At 46.4% G+C, this 24,591-nt stretch overlaps 1 protein-coding gene across 5 annotated transcripts in view; it reads left to right on the forward strand.

The window, feature by feature from the left end:
- CSMD2 (CUB and Sushi multiple domains 2) overlaps positions 1-24,591 on the forward strand; it is a 643,557-nt gene that overhangs the window by 218,750 nt on the left and 400,216 nt on the right. For all 5 annotated transcript variants that reach the window (XM_016958744.4, XM_063782964.1, XM_016958727.4 and 2 more), the window contains exons 4-5: positions 2,724-2,918; positions 20,397-20,604. In XM_016958744.4, the coding sequence (XP_016814233.2) occupies positions 2,724-2,918; positions 20,397-20,604 (403 nt within the window). The remainder of the gene's footprint in view (positions 1-2,723; positions 2,919-20,396; positions 20,605-24,591) is intronic.

Below are 24,591 nucleotides of genomic sequence, written 5' to 3' on the forward strand. Positions count from 1 at the left end.
CAACAGCAGGGAATCATGGGAAATGCCAAGTAAGCCAGCAACATGGTATCATGGGAAATGCCAAGTAAGCCAGCAACATGGGATCATGGGAAATGCTAAGTAAACCAGCAACATGGGATCATAGGGAATGCCAAGTAAACCAGCAGCAGGGGATCATGGGAAATGCCAAATAAGCCAGCAGTGTGAGATCATGGGAAATGCCAAGTAAGCCAGCAACATGGGATCATGGGAAATGCCAAGTAAGCCAGCAGCAGGAGATCACGGGAATAGCCAAGTAAGCCAGCAGCAGGGGATCATGGGAAATGCCAAGTAAGCCAGCAGCAGTACAGGATCATGGGAAACACCAGGCAAGCCAGCAGCAGGGGAATGTGATAAATGCTAAGTAAGCCAGCAGCACAGGATCATGGGAAATGCTAAGTAAACTAGCAGTGTGAGATCATGGGAAATGCTAAGCTGGGCCAATGGACAGGGCAATAGAGGTAAATCTTTTCATCTAGGTCATCTCACTTGGCACAGGTAAAGAATGGGCCAGGAAGAGCTCTTCAGTCTTTAAGATTCACTCTCACAAAAATATAAGCCTCTGAGGGCTGGCCCCACTGTGCCAAGCACAGTAAGCCCACAATGAATTTTTGTTGCATGAAGGAATTAATACATGAATGAGTAACTCTCCAAATAACTAATTAATGAACATGCACATATGTCCCTACAAGTGCCAGGCACTGTGCTAGTCTCCCAGGATATACCTATGAACCAGACTAGGCCCACGCCCTCATGGCCCTGTGGCCCAATGGAATGAGAACATTTGCCATTTTGTGAGCACCTACTATGTTCTGGGCATTGTGCCAGGCATGCAGCATTTATATTGGTAGCTCCCTCAACCGCTAAATATTTTTGGCCTCACTCCTTTCTCAGTTGAAGAAACTAAGGCTCAGAGAGTTCATGTGACTCAAGGTCACACAGAATAAGACATGATGGCACCTGGTTTCACACCCAGATCAGGCTGGTTCCAAAGTCTACCATTACCCTCTACACTGAGCTGTTTCCTCTCAGAGGAGTAAGAGAGGAAGGGGGAGGGAATACCTTTTTTCAGAGGGTTCTGAGATCATCAGAGCTCGTAGAGGGTTCTGGAAGGCAGATACTAACAGCAACATTGGCAGGAAGAGGGTATTGCAAGGACTAGGGGGGCCATTTAGAGTCCAGGCCTGCCCACTTCCACTTCCCCATCACTGCCACCCCACTCTTTTACTCCAGGCTCCCTCAGCTCCTGGGTTATCTCTGGCCTCAGGGCCTTTGCACATGCTGTTTTCTCTTTTTTGCTTAGCTAAGTCTTACTAATCTCCCAGGGTTCTGCAGAGATGTCACCTCCTCTGGAAAGTGATCTCTGACCTCTCCCCCAGCTGGGTTTGGTTCCCTACCTGTTCCTGTCCCATCATAACTCTTAGTGTGCCATTAATTGTGCACAGCACCCACTGGACCGAGAGTTAGATTCACTTGCGTTGTACTCACTGTACATCAGGCTCTGCCCTAAGCACTTTGCATACCTGAACTGGCTTAATTCTTGCAACAATTATTTTGATATAAGGAAGGTGCTGTTGAGCTCCCTATCTTACAAATGAGGAAACTAAAGTGCAAAAGGGTTAAAAGACTTACTCACGGTCCCACAGGTGGTAAGATTTCAGGCTGGGAAGTGAACTCAAGCACGGTGGCTTCCAAGTCTGCACTTACCACCATCCGGCTGCATGGCCTCTCAGAGACAGCCTCAATAAGTCATTGCCAGGTGGATTAATGGAGAGGTACTTAAACGGTAGTCTGGGCATGACTAAGACCCCTACTCCTCACCCCATGGGGGTATCTTAGAATGATAGGAGGTGTTGACCTTTAAGGCACAGGCAGTTCTAACTCTGGGGGACAAGGCAGAGGGCAGGGGGAAGCTGGGTCAGTTAGAACAGGTGACTGACTTATGGGCACAGAGAATCTGTGTCCTCCCTCCCTCCTTATTGCCAGGTCATGGTGCTCTTGCACCTTCCCCAAGACCATTTCCTCTGCCTCATGAGAGCACACTTGCAGGTGACCATGATTGCTTGGCTCTGGCCACACACTGTGCATGGTGTTTCCTGGCTCCCAATTTTCCCCCTTTAAACCAGTCAGGCTGATGAGAACCCGGGTTCTTGTTTTCCCACTTCACTGCCTATTCTGTCTAATCCAACCCTTTCAACTCCCCTGAACCTGCGGGGCCAAAGTGCCCCTCTGGCTGCCAGGGTGGATCACACGTGAAAGAAAGGACACTGGATTTAATGAGCACCTACTCTTATGCCATGCCTTATGTCCCTTCCATGGTATTTAGTGAGGAGTGTGGAGTCTGAAATCAGGCCAGCCATGCCCAAGAGATTAAAGTAATATTTCTGGAATTGCATCTCTAGTGATCAGGATGAACATAATTCACATCCATGGCTGCGCATTAGAAAAGGCAAGAAACCTGGACATCCAGTTGTAAACTCATGTGTGAGATTTTGAGTAACCCTTGTCTCTTATGAGTAACCCATTCTCAGGGAATCTACAGCCTTGAGAAGCGGGCAGATCAGCAGTGGGCAATGCTGTTCACAGAAGAAGAAATGAGTTTCAGGAAGCCCGAGTGGCCTAGGGAGATGCTACTAGGAAGCCCGGTGTCAGGGCTCCAGCCCAGCTCATGGGGTACCTGTCTCTTTCTCTGTTTCTCCTTACAGTTCTCCCCAGCCACACATGTGGGAACCCAGGGAGGCTGCCCAATGGCATCCAGCAGGGTTCAACCTTCAACCTCGGTGACAAGGTCCGCTACAGCTGCAACCCTGGCTTCTTCCTGGAGGGCCACGCCGTGCTCACCTGCCACGCTGGCTCTGAGAACAGCGCCACGTGGGACTTCCCCCTGCCTTCCTGCAGAGGTAGGTGGCCAGCAAGGGGTCTGATGGAGTGGGGCAGTGGCTGGGAGGGGATGCTGGAGCTTCCAGTGACATCCAGTCTCAAAGGGCAAAGCTACACCCCAGCAGGGAGGGGGGTACCCAAGCCTGGACAGCACAGAGGGTTTTCAGGGTCCTCAAGTGTTCTAGGGGTATTTCAACCTCACCTGACCTCCTAACCCTCAGGTGTGCACTCCCTCATTTTTTCCCCTGCATCAACAAACTTATATGTAGCCAGTCTTCCCTTACCTCTAGCCCTCTTGTCTCAGAAGAAACATCATTTCTCTTCCTATTGCAGACCCTCTCTCCTCTTGTGGAAGCCAGATCACTTTCCCAACAGCTTTCATACTGACCTCACTGTAGGAATTATTCTTTTCTCTTTCCTATAAATTCAGCCTCTCTCCCTATCTAATAGTTTCTTCCTCTCAGCCTCCAAATATGCTCAAAATCTCTTTACTCCAACAACCCCTCCCCCAGAAAAACACCTCTCTTCTATGCTGTGTCGGCCTCAGCCTCCCAGCTAGGTTGACCAACTTGTTCATATTTGCCCAAGACCTTCCCAATTTTAGTCCTGAAAGTTCCGCATCCTGGAAACCCACTCAGTTTCAGGCAACAGAGACATTTGTCACCCTACTCCCAGCCTATTCCCTACACAATCTTCTCTTTTTTTCCTTTCTTCCTTTCTTTTTTCTTTCATTCTTTTTCTTTTTTCTTTTTTTTTTTTTTTAATTTTATTTGAGACAGGATCTTCCTCTGTCCTCCGTGCTGGAGTGCAGTGACATAATCATGGCTCACTGCAGCCTCGAACTCCTGGGATCAAGCGATCCTCCTGCCTCAGCCTCTGGAGTTTCAGGGACCGCAGTCATGTGTCACCATGCCTGGCTAATTTTTTTTTTTTTTTTTTTCATGGAGACAGAGTCTCTCTATGTTGTCCAGGCTGGTCTTGAACTCCTGAGCTCAAATGATCCTCCGGCCTTGGCATCCCAAAGTGCTGAGATTACAGGCATAAGCCACCATACCCGGCACACAATCATTTTTAAAAGCTTAGAAAATACAGAAGGGAATAAAGAAGAAAGAAAATTTACCTGTTTTAACTGTGATTTTAATGTATGTCCTTTCCATCTTCTTCCAATACATATTGCACACATGCATATATTACAAATATGTACATAAATTGAGATTATAATGCATGCAGACAATTTTTAACCACCTTTGAAAAACAATCAATCACATCACACTGTAAGATTTCCCATGCCATCAACATAGCCCAGCACCTTGAAAGCTCCATCCAGCCTTGTCCCTCCTTTTCCCTTCTCATTTACTCCTCTGCAGACTGGCCTTTGCCCTCAATATTTGCATCATTTTGCCAAATCAGATGGGAATTGTTTCGGCTCTTGTATTTCTTGACCTCTTAAGAAACCTTTGCACTATTGACCACTCTTTTCTTCTAGTAACGCTCATCTCTAAATTCCATGGATCCTGAACATCCATATATCAGTCTGGGAGGAACATTTCCAGGAGTTGAGAAGTCATTGGAATAACTAGCTCCTCCTTTAGTTCAAATTTTATTTTTCTTTTGGAGGAAGATTTTCTGTAATTACTGTAAAAGACTAGCTCCAGGGATAAGCAACTCCTTCTTCCTGCCACATGCACACACTTTTTGTTATTGACACCAAGGATAAAAATTACATGGCATGTATACCTATTTCCCTTCTTCCCACTCCCATGGCAGACATAATTAATTGTTCATTGCACCCTTTCTGCTTGGGTCCAGACACAGCTGTGAATTCCCTCCCAATAGGCAAGCCACAGCCAATCAATCTGAGTTGCCACTTGACTTCACCTTTGTTTACCTCTCCTCAACCAATAGAATGGGCCTTGGCCATGTTGAGCCTTCTTGGTGGAGCACAAGGGAACTAGATCTAGTTCCCTTTCCTGCTTTCCTAAGTCCCATCTTCCCAGGCCCCATTCCTAACTCAGGAACTGCCTCTTTCCATGATGGACTTCAGGAATTACCAAACCAATCAGGTGAGACCTTGGCCCCTACACAGGTGTGTGGCCTAACCACAGCCTGAAAGCTGCTGTATCTGCCCTTCCTTATAGCATCCTTACCCACCCCCTGCCTTAAGGATGCTACCGTTAACATTCTGATCTTCCAAGGAGGGTGTCAGAGTTGTGACACGATGATAGAATATGAAATATGATAGTAAATAAAATCAAGTGTCTAAGTTATGAAATATAAACTGCAGTTCTTTTTCTTTTTGCAGCACTCTAAATGCCATGCTATTTTGTTCAAGATAAAAACCAGAAACAAATGTAATCCAATTACTGGATGCAGCGGGGGTATCACTCTGCTTGGGGAAGTAAAATACTCAGCAATATCCAATGCTAATATGGTGGAAATCCACTAACCCTCCTAATATCTCCAGGAATCTGTCAGCTTTAGCTTCCTCTGAATCTTGAACTCAATGCCGTGTCTCCCTACCCCTGCTTCTGCTCTGCCAACTTAGGTTGGGAACTGGGTCCATTTTTCTTGGATCCCCTACTTCTCCAAAAGACAAAATACAAGCCAACAAACAAAAACATCAACGAAGGCGTCTGCATGTAGTTCAGGCTTTATGGAAGGTGTGGCAATGCAAGGAGCTTACATCTTAGCAATGCAAATGACTTAAAATGAAAGTATGAGCAACCAGGAGCTTCACAGTCTTTTGGCCCCTCCTCCCGGGAAGCTTCTCCCTGGCTTCTGTCTTGGCAGGCTCCAGGTTCCCCTGTGATGTGCATTGTACCCTCTCTTCTTTCTCCAGCCTCTTCCACCTTGGTGCTGCCTGCACCTTGAGCCCATTTCAGAATTTCCATCAACTTCTTAGGCACAAGAGCCTGGTTTCCTCTTGGTTTTGTCATCTCCTTGCAGTCTAATGTCTCCCCTCCTCCTCCAAGCTATTTAGGTATAGGGTAGTATTTTCCTGAACAAAGAGAACTCTCATTCTATAAGACACTCTGGGGCTGGAGGTTAACATATCTTTTTGTTACCCCACCAGCCAGAGATAAGCGATGAGGGGCACCTCATGGAGGTCTTCTACCTCTTGGATGTCTTCATGTCCAATCAAGGCTCACAACCCAGTGTCTTTGTGTCCAGGCACAGCAGGCAGCAAGGGCTGGCCCTTCCGAGGGAAGGAGCAGGGTGGAGAGATACCACTCTTCTAGCATTCACACCACACAGTAATTCATGGGCCTGGGCGGGGGTGGCATGTCTTTTGGTGGCACGACTCTCTGAAGTCTTCCAATTCTTTTTTCGTCTTCTGAAATGATGATGATTCTTTCCCTCCTTCTCCTTCACTGACTTTCCACCCTCATTCCCCTTAAATACTGGAGGGCCCAGCTCGGCCTCTTCTCTGGGGACTTCTTCCATCTCTTGGAATTTCTCATCTACTGTGTTGCTGTAATTGTTACTAGGGGGCAACTCTCCAATCCCCACCTCCAACCCCATTCTCTGTCCTGAGCTTCAGGCCCCTGTGGATAGTGAACTATGCTAAAGTTCTCCTCAGCTTGTTTCAAACTTGGCCCATGAAAACCTCACTCTTCCTGCTTTCCCCAAACCTGCTCTTTTTGTTGCCTTCCCCAGCTCAGTGAAAAGTGTCCCCACCAACAGTGGCCAAGCTGAACCCCTCAGGGCATCTTACATTCTTGCTTTTCTTGCTGTTCACATCGCATCATCGGCCCCCATGTCCCTCTGCACCAGCCTACCCCCTCCACATCTCTGTTGCTCTTCAGATGATGGTCCAGGCTCTCTCGTCTCTCACTTGCCTCACTGAAGGTTGACCCTCTGTAGGCAGGTGTGCCCCAGTTCTCTCCTGCTCACACCAGCCCATTCCTACCTGTACTGCTAGGGAGAACTTGCTAAGGCACAGATCTGACAAAACTAAGTGGCTCAGTCCCTTAGTGGCTCTTCATCACTGACGGGGTCTAGTTCAGATTCCTTAGCATGGAGCAGAAGGCTCTTCCAGAAAGAGCCCCACCCCAATCTTTCCAGTCTGTCTCTTAGACTTATTTTAAGTAGCTTCCACTTTAGCCACACCAGAGAATACTCCCTTCCAAACGCCCTAGGGAAGCCAGCTGAGGATGTCAAATCCTGCTTCCAGAAGGGCTTCCAGCCCCCTGCTGCCTGAGGGGTCTGAGATGTGGTTCTGCTCAAAGGCTGGGAGAGAATAAAATGACTTTCCAACTCTCAGACCCCGTAGGGCTTCCCCCCACCCCCGGTCACCTCCCTACCTTCAGGTTCATCTCTCTATTCTAATCCCCACAAGCTACAAGAATATCCTAAGAAACATCCTCAATAATGTCAGTGATTTTATAAAAGTGATTTCCCAAACTGTTCTTCCTTAGGAGGCCAAGCTAAACAGGAACAAAGGGTACCCACCATACACCCATCCTGTGCCAGGAGTGGTGGTCATGCCAGAGTGAACAGGTTCATACTTGGGAAGCATTAAAAGCCTTTTGGCCTTTCTTCCTCTCATGTAGAACTCTCAAGAGCTGGCATCTGCGAGTGGGTAAACCTCATCCACTGGGCAGTGGTCCGTAAATATTTGCTGAATGAACGGCTGTCTGGATGGGTCTAATTCACCATCAGAATCATGCTAGCATACAAGCCCGAAAGGGAAATTACTAGCCTGGGTTACCCCACCTGCCCAGTAGCTCTGAGTGACAATCTCTTTAAGTCCAAAGCTTCCCGGAGCAGACTGGAAAGCCGTGTGTGTTTGTTTTATCTAGGAAATGTCATGTGCCCAGCTGGAGGGTGGACTTGGTCTGGGGACACAGCACAGACTAGGAGTGGGGGAATAGGGAACAGCTGGGAATAGGGGGGAGCCAGGTGTAAGGCCGACCCCCAAGGAGGCCCATCCCAAAGATCCTGACCCATCAAGGCTTGGTCCAGCTGACAGAGGGAAGGAGATGGGGCCTGTGACCTCCCTTCACTTTGTGTCATACTGGGCACATTTTCAAAAGCAGAGGTCCCTGGGAGGTGCTGAGCTTTGTGTCATCTCTTTGATCCACAAGAGGGAAGAACATGTGGATTTCAGCAACAGGCCTCTGACTTATGAGGGCTATTGGCCCTGGATCAAAGAAGGCTGCATGGGGAAGCGACGGAATTCATATGCACTGGGGACTGAGAGGCAGGTGGTAGGGAGAAAGCTGGCCAGAGCAAGAGGTGCTTGGCCTCTGAGGTTCAAGCCAAACACGGCAGGCTGTCACCATACCTGGGGAAGAGGGAATACGGTCTGCAGAAGCTTGGACTGCAAGTGCTGAGCTGTATTCCAAATTTTCTGGCCCCAGGGGAAGAAACCTGCAGAATGTGAAATAGAAGCAGTGGTGTCGGGTATGGACAGTGCGTAGAGTCAGACTGGCCTGGGTTCAACCCTAGGTAAGCCAGCCCCTAGCTGTGTGGTTGCCAGGGGTGCTGCTATAAACCCCTCTGAGTTTTAAAGGTGGGACACAAGTAGCAGCCTTACAGGGCTGATTGCATCCTCATTTTATTCACTTGGCTACTCAACAACTTTCTCTTGAGTGCCTGTTATGAGCCAGCCAGTCATTAATTCAATTATCATTTATTGACTGCCTATACAGTGCCAGATATTGTTCTAGACTCAGAGAATTGCAATGATGAGCAAGTCAGACCAAATTCCATGATCTCTTGGAGTTTACATTCTAGCAGCCAGGAGGCAGAAAACAGATACACACACCAAATAAACAGGTGGTGGTAGGAGCTACGAGGAAGTAAAGTCTTAGCCAGTGATGGGGAAGGCTACTTTAGACGGAGCAGTCAGGGGAGGCCTCTGTGGGGAGGTGGCCTCTGAAATGAGTCCTGAGTGACAAGGAGGAGCCTGTTGTGTGAAGACCTGGAAAATGGCATTCCTGGCAAAAGAAGCAGCAAGTGCAAAGGCCCTGAGGTGGGGGAAAGTACTGGTGGACACGCTAGAGGAACAGAAAACAAGCCCCTGTGGCAAAAGTAGAGTGAGGGGTGGGTGGAGAGGGCAGGGATGGGGTGAAGCAAGGTAAGAAGGCGGAGGCTGAGGCGGGCAGATCGCGAGATCAGGAGTTTGAGACCAGCCTGACCAACTTGGTGAAACTCCATCTCTACTAAAATACAAAAATTAGCTGGACGTGGTGGCACATGCCTGTAATCCCAGCTACTCAGGAGGCTGAGTCAGGAGAATCTCTTGAACCCGGGAGGTGGAGGTTGCAGTGAGCTGAGATCATGCCACTGCACTCCAACCTGAGTGACAGAGCAAGATTCTATCTCAAAAAAAAAAAAAAAAAAAGTATAGGCTTGGTTCTGAGTTCAGGAGGCAACCAGGGGAGAGTTTTAAGCAGAAGTATAGTCCAATTTAACTTAATTTTTTTAAAAGATCACTCTGGATACTAGCTGAGCAAGAGCCACAGTAAGAAGACCAGTTAGGAGGCAGGTATTATGGGCAACCAGGCTGGAGTTGCTGCATCTTGGTCGAGGGTGGCCGGAGTAGAGGTGGAGGGACAGGCGTAGATTGGGGCTGTGCTTTGGGGATACAGCCAACAGACCTTATAGATGGGTTGGATGGCTGATAGAATAAAGGGTCAAAGTTGACTCCTAGGCTTTTTCTGGAGGGCTGGTGGGTGGGGATGCCAATGACCAAGATGGAGATGACTGGCACAGAGGGCAGGAAGCATGTGCCCTAAAGGGAAGCAAGACAGCTCACTTTGTCCAGGTAAAGTTTGAGACGCCTGTGAGACATCCAAATGGGGGCATTGATTCTGCAGCTGGAAGGAGTCCTAAGCTAGAAAGAGATCTGGGAGAGGCATAAGAGGGCAACACTGTAGATAGCAAAGAGGGTCTGGGCACTGCATGCTGGACACCATTGTGTTGATCAAATTTAACAACACGGAGAAGGCACTAAACACTATGCTGGGTGCAGTGTGCACCTTGAGTGATTCTGAGCACTGGGGCCTCAGCAGCGACCACAGCTACCCAAGGCCACTCTTTACGATAGGGTAACTCTACTGCTACTGGGATAACTAGCCTTCCATCACTTTTGCAATTACTGTTACTATACCAGAACGTTTCACAATATGGGCTCTGGAGGCCAGTCACCTGGATTCAAATCCTGGCCTTGCCACTTACACCCACTGGCTGAGTGGCTTTGGACCAGTTACTCAACCTCTCTATGCCCCAGTTTTCTCATTTGTAAATGGGAATAATAATGGTACTTAACTCATAAGTTGGCAGTGAGGTTCACATTGATAAATGCTAAGCACATAGCAGAGGGCCTTGTTCATAGTTATGACTCAGTGAGGGGTATCTATCATTGTCATTCTCACTGCCACAGCCTCACTGGCCACCATATTGAACCCTAACTAAGTACCAGGTCCTGCATTACCTGTTTTAATCCTCACAACTCCCAAGGAGGTTAAGGTAATGTTATCTCCTCTTACAAGTGAGGGAACTGAGGCCCAGAGAGGTACAGTGCTTTACCTGTGATTACACAGCTTGAGAGTGGTGGAGCCAGGATTCAGCCCAAGTCCACGTGCCTAACAGCCATCATCTTGACCACCACCCTCCACTGCAGGCAAGGATGGTGGCCTCTGGCCCACAGCAGGAGACTCACAATGACATTGTGATTTCCAGAGCTTCTCCAGCCTGATGGTTCAGGGCCTGAGAGCTTGGCCTGCACGTGCAGGCATCCCCTGCATGGCTCCACCAGTCAGGGACTGGCAGTCTCTTGCGGTTTCCCCTTGACCTTCCATGCATTCCTGAGGAGAGAAACCTCTGGGAAAGGGCCTGAGGTCATTCTGTTGGACAGATGCTGCTTCAGGGTGGGGGCTGGAAACTACTTTTCCATCCTATGAAGAAAGCCAGACCCAAGGTTCACCCACCTCCACTTAAGCACTGGTAGCTGGACCAGCACTTTTGAGGCAGCACAAAGGCCCCCAGGCAAAAGAGAAGGGAGCAGGAGGAAGCGTCTCATGCCTGGAAAACCCCATCTCCAGGGTCTGGTGCTTCCAGGAGCCTGCTCCTAGCCCATGTCAGGAACAGGATTATAGTGACTGAGGCCCAGGAGGCAGAGAAATAGGTGGGTAATGGTGTGGGCCTGGAGTCACAAGGTCTTAGGTTCAAACCCTAGCTCCAACATTTAGTAGCTATGTGACCACAAGGAAGTCTTAAAAACTCACTGAGCCTCTGTTTCCTCATCTGTAAAATGTGCACGATAATACCTATGCTCTCGAGGGTTTGAGGATTAAAGGGGAAAATGCAGGTGAAGCATTTTGCACAATGCCTGGCCCATAATGAAAGCTCACTAAGGAGTGTCATGTAATCAAATACCATGTCCTGTCTACATTCTTCCCCTCAGAAGGATACCTTAGGTGGCTGTAACTATAGGAGTCTTGGAGCAATAGTGATGTTCTCAGAATTGGTCATTTCTTCATTTTAAGGAGTGTCATTGATAAAGCCAAGGATAAACGGGCAGAGTCCAAAGCCCCCAGGAAGAGGGGACTGAAGAAGTTGAGCAGGTTCTGGGGGCCCCAGCATGTTTAGGCACACGGAACCATTCACCACAAGAAAAGGGGGTGGGCCGCAACTTTGGGGCACTCCTGCCCTGGTGCTCTCAGTCTTGCACTGGAATTGCAAGATGGTGGCTTCTCTTTTGGGGCCTGTTGGCATCTTCATTTCCACAGAGGCTGAGGGGTCCTGGGGAAGATGATATGAACAGAAGCCAATTCCAAGGACCCCAAATCTTCTAGGCATGCAAGATGGTACCCTAGAGCTGGCCTGAAGTAGAGAGGATAATGTCCTGTTTTCTCCATTTCCTGCCTGAAATTTGTCAGTCATTGTAGAGTTAACAGAAATCAAAGAGGACTGAGGGAGAGTTCTCTAAAATTATGGCTAATTGAAGAGATTTCCGTAGAACTTAAAATCGATCATAAATAAAGTCATAAACTTGGAAAGGCAACTATCAGCATAACACACCTGCACCTGAGAATATGCATGACTTAATGGTGGTGCAAAATGCCCATTGCCAGAGAAAGAGAAAGTGTAAATGAATATTTTAGGACTATGGTGTCAGCTGAAGGTTATATTTTATGACTCTGGAGTTGTAACCATGAAATATGATGCCTTGTCTAAAGTGGGAGAAAACCTCTAAACAGCTTTTGCAGGATCTTCAATCAAAACAGGATGATGCAAGGGCCAGGGTGTCAGATGAGCCCAAGAGGCAGGGATGGCTAAAATGGTAAAGGTGCCACCTTCAGAGGAGACTGGTAGCTCTGGCCAGAGGATCTCAAGTTCTCAAGTCCTCAGTTCTAGCACAAGTCCAGAAATCATTGCCTACAGTTGGGAAGTTTGAAAATCTCAGGATGGCTTACCAAACCACTATCAAGCAGGGATGTGGAGGAGACTACCATCCTGGTACCAGAGACACTCAACTGAAATCTTGACTCAGCCACTCCCTATGTGACCTTGGGAACATTACTTAACCTCTCTGAGCTTCAGTTTTCTGTTACATTTATTTGTTCAGCAGATATTAGTCAAGTGCCTGCTATATGCCAGGAAATCTGCTAGGTGCTAGGGACAGAACAGACATGGCCTCTGTTCTCATGGAGTTTGCTATCTACATGTTAACTAAGTAATGACATAATTGATCAATTAATTATGGAAAATCATTAATTATGGCAAAATATGTGGTGCTCAGAAAGTATATGATGGGGGATGGATTATTCTATTTCTGTAAAGATCCTCGAGGAAGCAGCACTTGGATCGGGACCTAAAGGCTGAGGGTGGGGGCAGTCAGGCCCAACGAGATAGGGAAGAAGTTTCCAGAAAGAGAAAATAACACTTTCAAAGGCCCTGGAGCAAGGCAATGCTTAGTGAATCGGAAGAGCTGGGAGGAGGCCAGGGTGGCTGCAGATAGTAGGGACAGAGAGACTGGCATGAGGCAAGGCCCTGTAAGGTCCTTGTGAGTCATCAGGTATTCCACTTTATCCTGAGTGACATTGGGGGTTATTGATGGTTCCAACAGAGAGAGTGGTGTAATCAGGCCCATGGTTTCCAGTATTACTCTGGCCTCTGTGAAGAATGGACAGAGGCTGCAAAGCAACCTACAGATTCAATGTAATCTGTATCAAAATACCAGTGTCATTTTTCACAGAAATAGAAAAAACAATCCTAAAATTTATAAGGAACAACAAAAAGGCCTGAATAGTCAAAGCAATCTTGAGCAAAAAGAACAAAGCTGGAAGCATCATTCTACCTGGCTTCAAAATATATTACAAGGCTTTAATAACCAAAATAGGATGGTATTGGTATAAAAACAGACACAGACCAATGAAACAGAATAGAGAGTCCAGAAATAAATTCATATACTTACGGCCAACTGATTTTCAGCAAAGGCACCAAGAACATGCATTAGGGGAAGGACACTTGCTTCAATAGTGCTGGGAAAACTGGATAACCATATGCAGAAAAATGAAACTAAACACCCATCTCTCACCATATACAAAAATCAACTTAAAATGAATTAGAGACCTAAACTTAAGACCCAAAACTATAAAACTACTGGAAGAAAACTTAGGGGAGTTATTCCAGGATATTGGTCTAGGCAAAGATTTTATGGCTAAGACCTCAAAAGCACAGGCAACAAAAACACAAATAGACAAATGGGACTATATTAAACTAAAAAGCTTCTACACAGAAAAAGAAACCATCAACAAAGTGAAAAGACAACCTGTTAAAGATGAGAAAATATTTGCAAACTATTCATCTGAGAGGGGACTAATGTCCAGAATGTACAAGTAACTCAAACAACTCAACAGCAAAAAAATAATAATAATAACAATCCCATTAAAAAGTGAGCTAAGGACATGAATAGACATTTTTCAAAAGAAGACATTAAAATGGCAAACAGGTATATGAAAAAATGTTCAACATCTCTAATCATCAGGGAGGTGCAAGTCAAAATCACAATGAGATATCATTTTACCCTAGTTAGAATGGCTATTATTAAAAAAGCAAAAAACAACAGATGTTGGCAAAGATATGGAGAAAAGGGAGCTCTTATACTTTGTTGGTGGGAATGTAAATTAGTACAGCCATTATAGAAAACAGTATGGAGATTTCTCAAAAGACTAAAAATAGAACTACCATATGATCAAGCAATTCCACTACTGAGTATTTATCCAAAGGAAAGGAAATCAATGTATCAAAGGGATACCTGCACCCCATGTTTACTGAAACACAATTCATAACAGCAAAGATATGGAATCAACACAAGTGCACATCATTAGATAAATGTATAAAGAAAATATGGTATATATAATATATATGTGTGTATGTGGTATACACATACATGGTGGAATACTACTCAGATGTTAAAAAATGAAATTAGCTAGGTGCAGTGGCATGCGCCTATAGTCCCAGTTACTTGGGAGGCTGAGGCAAGGGATCTCTTGAGCCCAGGAGTTCAAGTCCAGCCTGGGCAATGTCCAGCACAACTCCATCTCTATTTTTTTTTTTTTTTAGAAGAGTGAAATCCTGTCATTTGCAGGAACATGGGTGGAACTGGAGGTCATTATGCTAAGTAAAATAAGCCAGGCAGAGAAAGACAAATATCACCTAACACTCATACGAGGAGTTAAAAAAGTGGATCTCATAGAGGTTGAGAGTAGAATGATTGATAGTTACCAGAGGCTGGGAAGGCTGTGTGTGTCCAGGATTGGAGGATGTAGGGCATGAAGAGAGGTTGGTTAACAGGTACAAATACACAGTTAGGTCAGTGGTCCCCAACCTTTTTGGCACCAGGAACCAATTTCATGGAAGACAATGTTTCCATGGACAGGAGGTGGGGGATGGTTTCGGATGAAACTGTTCCACCTCAGATCATCAGGCATTAGATAACTTGCTCAACACTCACCTCCTGCTGTGCAGCCCAGGTTCTAACAGGTCCCGGTCCATGGCCTAGGGGTTGGGGACCCTTGAGTTAGGTAGAAGGAAGAATAAATTCTAATGTTCAATAGCAGACTAGGGTGACTATAGTTAAAACAACAATGTATTGTATATTTCAAAATAGCTAGAAGAGAGAACTTGAAATGTTCCCAACACATAAAAGTGATAAACTCTTGAGGTGATGGATGCCCTAAATACCCTGAATGGATCATTACACCTACTGTGTTAGGCTTTTCTTGTATTGCTTTAGAGAAATGCCTGAGACTAGGTAATTTATCAAGAAAAGAGGTTTAATTGGCTCATGGTTCCACAGGCTGTACAGGAGGCATGGCATTGGCATCTGCTCAGCTTCTGGGGAGGCCTCAGGGAGCTTTTACTCATGGCGGAAGGTGAAGTGGGAGCAGGCACTTCACATGACCAGAGCAAGAGCAAGAGAGGGAGTGAGGGAGAGGTGCCACACAATTTTAAACAATCAGCTCTCGAGATGACTCACTCACTATCACAAGGACAGCACCAAACCATGAGGCATCCATCCCCATGACCCACACACCTCCCACCAGGCCCCACCTCCAGTATTGGAGATTACATTTCAACATGAGATTTGGGAGGGACATTCAAACTATATCACCTACTATGCATGTCAAAAAATAACACACATACCCCATAAAAATGTACAAATATTTTATAACAATAAATTTTTTAAGGGAGTGCTCCAAGATAAAGTTCTCAATGCAAAAAAAAAGTATGTGAGGTGATTGATATGCTAATTAGCTTGATTTAGTCATTCCACAATACATACATATATCAAAACATCACAGTGTATTCCATAAGGACATACAATTATTGTCAATTAAAAATAAAATTTAAAAAACTGAAAAACCGAAAGAATGGATGGGCTGGAGGAGGAAGGAGGCTTGGAGACCAGGAGGGGGCTTCATGGCTGTGGTTAACTTGGAGTGTGACATGGCTTGGGGTACAGCAATGGCAGTGATGGCGGGGGACAGGATTGACAGCCACCTAGATGGACTGCCAGCTGAGTCCCTGGCTGGATGTGGGGGTGCGGGAGGAGTTGAGGATGTCCCCTGAGCCTCTGCCATGAGGAAGTGGGTGAATAGTGCTGACCCTCCAAGATGAGAAAGTCTGGAAGAAGGCTAGGCTTCTGGGAGGAAAGGATGAGAGTGATTTTGGTTGGGTTGGGTTTCAGAGCAATGTGGAATATCTAGTTGGGTTTCTAAGACTGGAAGTAGGCAGAAGGCTCTGGAGTCATTGTCTTTCCCCCAAGACCTGCTTTTCTTCTGGAATTCTTTGTTGTCCACCTGGATGTGCAGGCCAGATTAAATGAGACTATGTGGACCAAGGGCCTGATTGGAGACTTGGCCACACAGAGTGGCTGTGCCTGCTCCTGAGCCACTCCCTCCCCCTCTAATGTTTCTCTTTGGCCCCTGCTTACTTTCCACCTGAGTGCCCCTCCCTTCCCACCTTCTCTTCTTTCAGGTATCTTTGCTTCTGCCTGCTCCATACATGTCTGTTCAGTCCCCAGCCTTCTCCACTCCTGTGGTGGGAGCTTCCCTCTTTGTCCTGCTGATTCCCTGCCTCACAGTCTCTGGGATCCCAGGCCCATAGTTATCCCCATCTGTTTATTCCCCAGGATCTCACACTCAGCATGGGAGTGGGGAAGAGCAGGGAGGAAGGGCCGTCACTTCCTGCAGAGCTGCGTCTCCTCTAGCGTCCCTGTCTCTGCTCTCTCCTTCACCATCCATTTTCTGTTGGAGACTTCACCCTCTCATTCCTCCACAGTCTGCCTCCTAAATCCCTTCCTGCTGCTTCTCTTTCCTCCCTGCCTAGTTGCAGCTTTGATGATGGGAAAACCTCTTCTCCATTCTCTGTCTCTGATCTCCCCACCGGCAACCTTCCCTGGCCACCAAACCATATCTTTCATCCATTACTATGGGACCAAATCATCTTTCTAAAATAGGTCTGGACTTGTACTTCCTGCTGAAAACCCTCTTCTCCACACCTACCATGACTCCCCTGCACCTGCAGAGGAAAGTCCAAACACCTCAGCAGTGCTGTCAAGGCCTTCCCCCAAGCAGCATACCCTTCCAGGCCTTCTTGCCTCTGAGGGCCTGTTTGCTCTGCCTGGAACCCCTCTATTTCTTCCCCTTCCAGCACACTCCTATGCTTTTTTGAAGGTTCGGGCTAAATGTCCCTTTCTTCACCATGATCCCTTTCCCCAGTACAGTCAAGACTCAGCCATTGTGCCCAGGGCGAAGACAGTTCCACCTGGTGTAGTGAGGGCCAGTGACAGGACTGTTGGGGACCAGTGGGCCCGGTGCTTGCTCGGAACAATATTGGCAAATCTCCCACTTGTTGGCTGGCTCCTGTGGCTTATCTCCCTGGTAATGTTCATGGTGAATTTATTTACATCAGAAGGAGACAAACTCTGCCTCGGATGTCAGACATCATAGCCTCCTGCCAGAGAGATACTCAAGGCAGAAATACTGTGCAACTTGATAAAACAAATCAACAGCACCACTGAACTGGATTTAAAGCCAAGCAAGGCCAATCTTGCCTACCTTCCCTCCCTTCCTGCTTTCTGGGGCCTGGGCAGCTGGGTTGGGGGTAGCAAAGGAGGAAGAGGGGAGGAGAACAGAACCTCAGCTCCTCTACTCGGCATTCAAGGACCTTCGCAGTCCAGCTCTTGCCTTCCTGTGCAGCCCAGCTCTGTCATCTCTGCATGTCCCTTTCAGTTCAGACAGTCCGCCTAATAAGTCCCTAAACATGCCACATTCCCCAACTTGAACTGTCCTTGCTGTTTTTCTGCCTAAAACACCCTCTCCCCTGAGGCCTACCAGGCAGGCACCCTCAGCTGATGTATGCTGCCAGCTCAGTGTTGGAAATGAAGCCAGACTCTGACTATGTCTCACTGTTACCACCTGGTCTTAGCCACCATCACCTCTCACTGGATTATTGGGGTAGCTTCAAGAGGCCCCCACCTTCTTCCCTTGCCCTCTTTGGTCTGCTGTCTACATGGCATCCCAAGGGATCCTGTTAATACACAAATGACATCATATCATCCTCAGCTCGGAACCCTCCACTGGCTTCTCAACTCATTCCGAGTAAAAGTCCACATCCTTACAGCTGCCTCTCAGGCCCTCGGAAGCCCTGCCTCCCCTGCCACTTTCCTTCTTCTTCCTGCATTCCAGCCCCTTGGGTCTCTTTTTTTTTTTTTTTTTTTTTTTTTTTTTTTTTTTTTTTTGAGACAGATTGTCGCTCTTATTGCCCTGGCTGGAGTACAATAGCACAATCTCGGCTCACTGCAAACTCCACCTCCTGGGTTCAAGCGATTCTTCTGCCTTGGCCTCCTGGGTAGCTGGGACTACAGATGTGCGCCACCACGCCCAGCCAATTTTTTTTTTTTTTTTTTGTATTTTTAGTAGAGACAGGGTTTCATCATGTTGGCCAAGCTGGTCTTGAACTCCTGACCTCAGTTGATCCGCCCACCTCGGCCTCCCAAAGTGCTGGGATTACAGGCATAAGCCACTGCGCCCAGTCCTTGGGTCTCTTGATGCTCTTCAATGGTGCCAGGCCTCTGCACCCTGGTGACCTTTGCATTTGCTGTTCTATCTTCCGTGAATGCTCTTCCCCCAGATAACCATGTGACTTCCTCTCTCATTCCTTCAAGTCTTGGCTCAAATGTCAACTTCTCAGTGGGGTCTTCCCTGACCACCCTTTCTGAAATATCCACACCCCCACTCCCAACACCAGATAGCCCATTTTCCTCTGCACTTACCAGCTCATTTACCATAGAGTTAATTATTTATCTTGGAGTTGTCTTTATCCTTCTGACCAGAATGTAAGCTCTGGGAGGATAGGAATTTTTGTTTTAGTCACAGCTGAATCCCCAGCACCTAGAACAGTGGCTGACACATAGTAGGTGCTCAGTTAGCATTTGTTAAATGAATGAATGAATAAGTGAATGAATATATTAATACAAATTCTGTCTCTTCCATAAAGCCCTTCCTAACTATGTGCTATCACTGCGCCTTGAGCATCCCCATCATAACTATTCTGTGTTGCCATTGCTGGCTTGCCTGCCCACCTCCTCCCTCAGAAGCATTTGAAGGCAGAGAGGAAATCAAGCTTTTCACATTGTAGTGCTGGCCCTACCCAGTATTTGGCCCACAGTAGGTGCTCAGTTAATGGGTATAGGAGGGAAACCTTCATAAGCACCTACTCTGGGAGAGTGGGTGTATATCTTACATTTCTGCACTCATAGAAACTTAGAAGTTAGCATTGAGAAATGCTATGAGTTGGCTCATGATTCTCTCGACCCTGTAAAGAACATTAGTAAGAATAGTTCAGAGCTGCTAAATAAGATCACTTTTATCTCTAGCCCAGATGGCTCCTATATATCTGTTAATCTGATCTCACCATTGGAGGCTTCACAGACATACCCACTTCTGCGTGTCCAAAACTGAACTCCTGGTTGCCTTCCATACCACAAGGAGCTCCCTTCCTGGGTTTTCTGCCTCAGGAAATAGCACCTTTCATCCATCCAGATGCTTATACCAGCAACCTGGATTTTATACCTCCTAGTTGCTGAGTTCTGGAGATTCTGCTTCCTAAATATCTCTCAAATAAGTCCTCTCCCACCCTCCACACGACCTTAGCTCGATCTCATCCAGCCTCACCTAGACTGTGGTGACTTTGGTGATACCAAGAGCACCCCATGCGCTTCCCTGACTCAGACCTCCTTTATACCATAGCCAGTGTTCTTTCTAAAATGCAAGTTTAATCACATTTCTTCACTGCCTTTGATCCTTAAGATGAAGTAGAAGGAAAAAGGAGAATCTAGCATTTGCATCTACCCACATGTCAGTCACTGGCTAATGCTAGTTACTGTCACATTAACTATCTAATTCAGTTATCACAACAGAGAAGCAAACTGAGGCTTAAAAAAATAAATTTCCTAAGTTATGCAGGTGGCTGGGAAATTGTGGAGTCTAAATTCAAATCTAGACCTTCCTTACCCTAAAATCCATTTCCTTTCCAATGCACTCCCCTGTCCCCAAATCTTTTTGGCTCAGTGTTCTCTGCCATGTGACTTCTCCTACATGCCATTACTATCTTATATTATTCCTCTTTTTTACCCTGTGATGAGTCATCTAGAGCTGTTTATCTTAGACATGCCTTGCACATTCATATGTCTCTGCTTATGACCATTTGGTTCCTTCTTCCCTGAAATGTCCTTCCCCCTCTTCTCCATCTAGTGAACTCCTACTCATTCATCAAAACCCAGCTCTAATGACACTTCCTCTGTTAGGCTTCTCAGATGGACTTGTCCAAACAAAGTCATTTGCTGCTTTATCTATGTCCACAAACTGTGAATTGTACTCTTGGGAGACAGAAGGATGTATTGCAGGTATAGCCCACGGTGAGTGCTAGGGCTTGAAAACCAGACTACTCATGTAAGCCTCTTGTCTCTGTGCCCACAGCTGATGATGCCTGTGGTGGGACCCTGCGGGGCCAGAGTGGCATCATCTCCAGCCCCCACTTCCCCTCGGAGTACCATAACAATGCCGACTGCACATGGACCATCCTGGCCGAGCTGGGGGACACCATCGCCCTGGTCTTTATTGACTTCCAGCTGGAAGATGGTTACGACTTTCTGGAAGTCACTGGGACAGAAGGCTCCTCCCTCTGGTAAGCACAACATCACCTTCCTTTCCTACCCTATTCTCTGCAACTGTGAATTACTGGGATGCTTACAGTCTCCTCAGTGCCTGGACCTGCAGCCAGAGGCCTCTTAGCCACTTCCTTGTACCTACTGTTAGAGTCCTTTCATCTCATCCTAATGAAAAAGCACTGCATATTTTTAGAGCTGGGGTAATTTTTATAGTGATTTTGATATCTGATTTGAAACATATTCTTGCTGAAGAATTTTATGATGGGTCTTGGTTGAATAACTTGCATTAAGACTAAAAATGTTCTGGTCTCAGGATGTGGACAGGGTCTAGTAAAATGATTCAAAATATTGTTCCATTTCTGGAAGACATATGCATAGCATCCAAAAAGGGACTAGAACCATAAGTGACCATTGCTGAGACTAGAACATTTTTAGTCTTAATTCTTCCCACTCCAAGGGTCCTGACACATCAGAAAGGCATTATGTCCCAGTGTCTGAAGGGTAGGACTTACTTTCTCCCTCTTGTTCTGGCTTTGCTAAAAAAGTGCAGGCTCTTCTATAGTGTGCTTCATGGAGAGTCTCAGTTGTTGATGGGTTAGGGAGGATATGAGTTATTGAAGATTTACAGCCATCGTTGCTTATCCCAGACTTGGGCTTGCAGGATGTGCTCAAATTGAGGATGGCTTAAGGAAGTATCTGGCTTTCTGTTTGGGTGAGAAGCATCACGAGTGGTATTGTGGAATTTGGAACACTCTCTTGTATTCTCATTGTGGCTGTGTTATCAGGAGGACTTTTGTTAGCACATGAGGAGCCAATAGAAGGATATGTCCAGGTGTACTTCAAGCAAGGATGGGGCATCGTTGGAGCCTTAGTTGCTGCATAGTGTCAGGTGAAGGTGGGGATTCCACTTCCTGATGTCAGGCAGGAGTCGCGGCGTTGGCTACCAGGGGGTGCCGCAGTGGGAATAGCGTTCTGGTGGAGGCCCTGGGTGCGGGGCTGGGCCCGGCCGGGTCTGGCGGGGCTGTGCTCCAGGAGTGGATGGACGGAGGGGATAGGGGTGGGAGGAGGTGTCACTGAGGATTCTGAGCGGAGCAGAAAGTGGGTGTCTGCAAGAGTCAGAGAAGACAGAGACGTGGCAGTCAGTGGGAGTAGGGAGGAGGAAGATGGGAAGGAGAGGAGAAAAGGAGGGGAATGGGGCACGTTTATTGCACACCTTCCCTGTGCCAGGTTTCATGGCGGTAGGAACACCAGTTGAGTGAGACATGGTTTTTTAAGGAGCTCATTGTCTATCTATTAGGTAAGAAAATCAGACAAACCCATGGTAGGAGCCAAGTGTGACTATTAAATATTTAAGAGGGATAAAGGGGGAATGGATTCTTCCCAAGTATAGGCTCAGATTTGGGAACTAGCATAAGCAGAAAACTCAAGTTTCCTGGTGCAGTGGAAGGTGAGCCGACATGGGAGTCAGAAGACCCTGGTGTCACCATGAGCTTCTCACAGGAAGCCGGCCAGGTCATTTCCTACCCTGGTCAGAGGGCTGAGAGAAGCACAGGTGAGTGAGGACAACCTGCTCTGTGGAGGATGACATTCTATAAACTAGTCCAAGAGCAAAAGCTGGTGATTTTAAGCTAGGAGTTGGGTTGAAGGTTAAGGTGAGTCTTCACTCAACTGGAATCCTGATGACCTGCCCAGTGTGAAGACCCTTGGACCTCTGCCTCTTTTGTAAAATACCTCTTTACTGACTGTAAGTGTAATGCATATGCTCCTTGTAGAAAACATGGAAAATCTACAAAGGTATGGAAAAATTAAAATTATTAAAATTTTGATGTACTCCCCTTTGACCTTTTTTCTTGGCCTAGATCAAGCTAGCTGGCTATTTATATATATTTAATATGACCAAATTAGGATCTAAAAATATCTGTAGTTATATATTTTTAGCTAATTATTATGTCATGAAATTTTTTCCTGTACCATCACAGATGCCTCCAAAATATACAAGGTCTGATAATAATATCATTTGTTGACCCTTTACTATCAATATGTGCCAGACAGGTTATAAGCTCTTTAGAGCTATAATTTCATTTCATTTCATCTTCTTAAAAATTCTATGAAGTAAGTAGCATAGTTTTCCTCTTTTACAGAAGACGAAAATGAGGCCCAGAGAGGTTATACTACCTGCTTGAGATCACACCGGCGAGTAAGGAGCAGAGCTGGGATTCAACCCCAGGTTAATCTGATACTAAAGCCTGTCTTCCAAGCCATGACAGCATGCTATTATGACATGCGATATCTGTGATGAGTTTTCCGGGCTGTGTAGCATTCCCTTGTAAGACTGTAGCATAGTTTACTCATCAGACCTCTTGTTAGGTGGTTCCCAAGTTTTCACTTCTATAAACAGGTGTCAAGACAAATATCCTTGCCAGTTCCCTGTCTTCCAGTCCCAAGGCCTTTTCGACTCACTTGTTTATCCATGGGCCAAATGGTCTCCTACAGCTTCTGCCCTCCAGGTGTGAGTCTACACGTTGTCCAAACTTTTGGAGTGAAACCAATCTGAAAGAGTTCCTTTTCCTATGAAGTCACTCAGTGGGGAAGGAATTAAGCAGAGGAAATTGTTAGGGGAGTCACTCAGAGCTCTTTGCTATAAGATTACATTATAATTATTTACAGGGTTGGTGTCACCACTGCCAGGATGGATGCATTTGTTGTTCTAATTTATACTTGCATAGCAATTATGGATAAACAAACTTGGAGACTCAGGACATATGTGTGGGAAGAATCAGCTCTCTCCCTTGCCCCTCTCCTTTATGGATCCCTGGATTCCTGTAAAAATTTGATGCTGCTGGTTTATGAGTATACTGCTTTTGTAAGCATACGTTAAGATTTCAGGATGTTCTCTTGCATTCTGTGCCAAGGCATAGAAAAACAACAGATCCTGTTAGCAAAGATGGATTTGGACAACTGGGCACCCCCTTCACCTATCAAGAAGACAAGAATTCCTTTGAGAGAAAAAAAAAAAATCCACTACCTCCCTTACCAGATAACAAGTTCCCACTGATTCAGAAGGGAGAGTGGCATGCAATGTCCCTGACTCAGTTTCCACACTCTTCCCCTCCCCCTAAATGGGATAGCAACAAATTAGGGCTTCTGGACTAGTAAAATTTCCAAACAATTGGAGAAACATAGGATTGGTCATTTTTTATTTTGCCAAGTAAGGATGTTAGAAGAAAACCTGCCAACTCCTCAGAATATTATTCATAAAACAAAGGACAATTCAAAGCCAAAACTGTGGCAGGAAATAATCAATTGAAAGTATTGTGCTGACATCATGAAAGATAAGGTGTGGGGAGCACACATAAATAACAGTATGTTCCCATCACTGGAGTGGCCAACAGTATACATGCAGCAATCAGTGGACCAGTTCTCCCTGTTTTGCTGGTCCGGGTCCAGCCTTTGGGAATCCAACAATACATGTTTTGAACAGGAAAAAGCTGTTACTGTGGTGAGCACTGAACCCTGTAGCTCTGACATGTTGAGCTATTCCCTAGTATTTTAGACTTACTCCCCCTAAAAGTTAATTGCATTTTTGTGTGTGTGACCATGAGCAAAAGCTGGGCTTGGACTGACTGAGGGTTACAACCCACAGAGAAGAATTGGTATTACACCCTGACTACACATACATGTGTGCAACCCTCACCCAACATACACACAAACACACACACACACACACACACACTGCCAAATCATCTCTGACACATACCTTTCCAAGTCACTGCCAAATTCACATCACCAAGTCATCCCTCACCCCCAGACCACCTTAAGCACATGTACACACCTGTCCCCCCTTACACACAGTTCCATTTCCAGTTCAATATAGGAGCCAGACTTTCTCTCACTGACCCTGCTGGAGTGTGGGGGTGGTGGGTTTTCTTTCTCTGCTCTGCTCTGACCCAGTCACTTGGCTCTGACCATCATGGAGCTCCATTCCTTTCCATCACGTTCTAAGA

The sequence above is a fragment of the Pan troglodytes genome, chromosome 1 (assembly GCF_028858775.2).
Source record: "Pan troglodytes isolate AG18354 chromosome 1, NHGRI_mPanTro3-v2.0_pri, whole genome shotgun sequence".
Lineage (NCBI taxonomy): Eukaryota > Metazoa > Chordata > Mammalia > Primates > Hominidae > Pan > Pan troglodytes.